The 1,716-nt window shown below is 37.8% G+C and overlaps 1 protein-coding gene across 1 annotated transcript in view; it reads right to left on the bottom strand.

The window, feature by feature from the left end:
- The window catches only part of SPICE1 (spindle and centriole associated protein 1), a 63,873-nt gene that overhangs the window by 9,004 nt on the left and 53,153 nt on the right, over positions 1-1,716 (bottom strand). Inside the window, exon 6 of the mRNA XM_019652226.1 lies at positions 1,019-1,229. Coding sequence (XP_019507771.1) covers positions 1,019-1,229 — 211 coding nt within the window. The remainder of the gene's footprint in view (positions 1-1,018; positions 1,230-1,716) is intronic.

Below are 1,716 nucleotides of genomic sequence, written 5' to 3'. Positions count from 1 at the left end.
ACTGTCTTTTTCTATCCCTGCGGCCATATTATAATTACCCATTTGTATTGTCTCATCCCTTCCCCTTCTCCTTCATCCCCACCCCCTCCCGACTAGCAACCCTCAGTTTTTCCTCTGTGTCTCTGAGACTATCTCCATGAAGGATTTATTTTTAAAGTGAACTGTGGGACAAGAACCTTTAGTTACTAGTGTCAGTTCAGTAGCACGCCAGCTCAGAGAGCCACAATCTTCACGCAAGTGGTATCATGTCAGAGCCAGCCCTAAAGAACTTGAGATTTTTGTAAAAAGCAGCTTATGTCAAGTTTTCCCCTCAAGAAAAGCAAAAAGAAAGAAAATTTCTGAAGTCATTCAGTAAAACTTTAAATCTCCCTGATATACGACGTGATTACTGCTACTGAAGACATTAAATAGGAGGGGAGAGTTGCTGAAGAGCTCACACGGCCCATGGTAAGTAGAACTATGTACATTTTCAATATTTCAGAAATGGGTCATCAATCAACCAATATTTACTAAGTATCTACTAACAAAAGGCTTTGTGTGTCATCAGTACCTTTTTGAATGTCAATACTACGATAACGGTTACTCTTCTATTATTTAGAATCCCCTCTATCTTTTCACAGTCCAAAATGTAACAGAATAGAAAGTTTAATTTACAAATAAAAATGTTTTAATGATTTTAACAGAATAATAACTTGTAATTTGCTGATGAAATTCTGACTTATCATTTTGATGTTTATATTTTATAATTAGTCGCAGCATATGTCCTAAGTGAATCATACACAGTAATGCGTCCCATTTGCATGTAGGGTGACTTAGGAACACAGATGCTGTAGATTCCTGCAGGTGCCATGGGATTGCTTCCTAAGAGGAGACTGGCCGTCTAGTCCTATCTCCGTCACTTATTCTTTCTGTGTAAAATTGAAAGCACTGAAATATATACTCTCTGAGATTTCTTTCAGCTCAACGTATACTGGCAAAATCAGGAAAGTGAAAACTTTCTAGTTTTTAAACTGCCTACCTTTCAAATCATGAATCTGTGACCAGCCAGTCCAAGCTCTGAGAGGTGACTGAATAGGTGACACTGGTGGAGACGAAGGATTCAAGCCAACAAGTTTCTGCTGCTCTATTAACTGCAAGAGTTTTCCACGAGCCTCCATACTCTGCCGGTTCAATTCTGCAATCCGTTCCTCCATGCTGCTTGGTGTTAGAGGTTGTGATGCTGGAAAAGTCTTTTTTTTTTTTAAAAAGGCACAAATTCCACATTAAAAATAATCCAAACAATTTTGACTTTTTGTAAAAATAAAGTCTTCCACTAAGAGTCAGCAAGTTAGTATTCACAGCCCTTGCTATATGCAAACTTGAATAGGACAAATAATAGACTTTACAAATCACTTAACTGAAAAATTAGGGCTTAAAGCAAAGGGATACTAATCCTTCTAATATTGGTGCCACGTAAGTCCTCTAGTCCTCTGTCAACAGAATGTGTCTGTGGGACAAAGCTTTCCTGAATCTCTCAGTGTTTGTTGAGATGCACAAAAAAATCACACGAGCAGACATTGCTTCTAGTGACCTAGCTTCTAAGTAACATACATATTAAGGCCAGATCTGGGGTTTGAATCACAATATACAAAAAAGGATCTGCTTTAGTTGAAAGGGATGCTTCTACAATTATAATCTTCATACATGTACCATGAACTATTTGGCAAAAGTTTCTAG

This window comes from Hipposideros armiger, unplaced genomic scaffold (genome assembly GCF_001890085.2).
Source record: "Hipposideros armiger isolate ML-2016 unplaced genomic scaffold, ASM189008v1 scaffold_176, whole genome shotgun sequence".
In the NCBI taxonomy this organism is placed as follows: domain Eukaryota; kingdom Metazoa; phylum Chordata; class Mammalia; order Chiroptera; family Hipposideridae; genus Hipposideros; species Hipposideros armiger.
The sequence above is the reverse complement of the archived record's forward strand: the minus strand, read 5'-3'. Positions and strand labels throughout refer to the sequence as shown.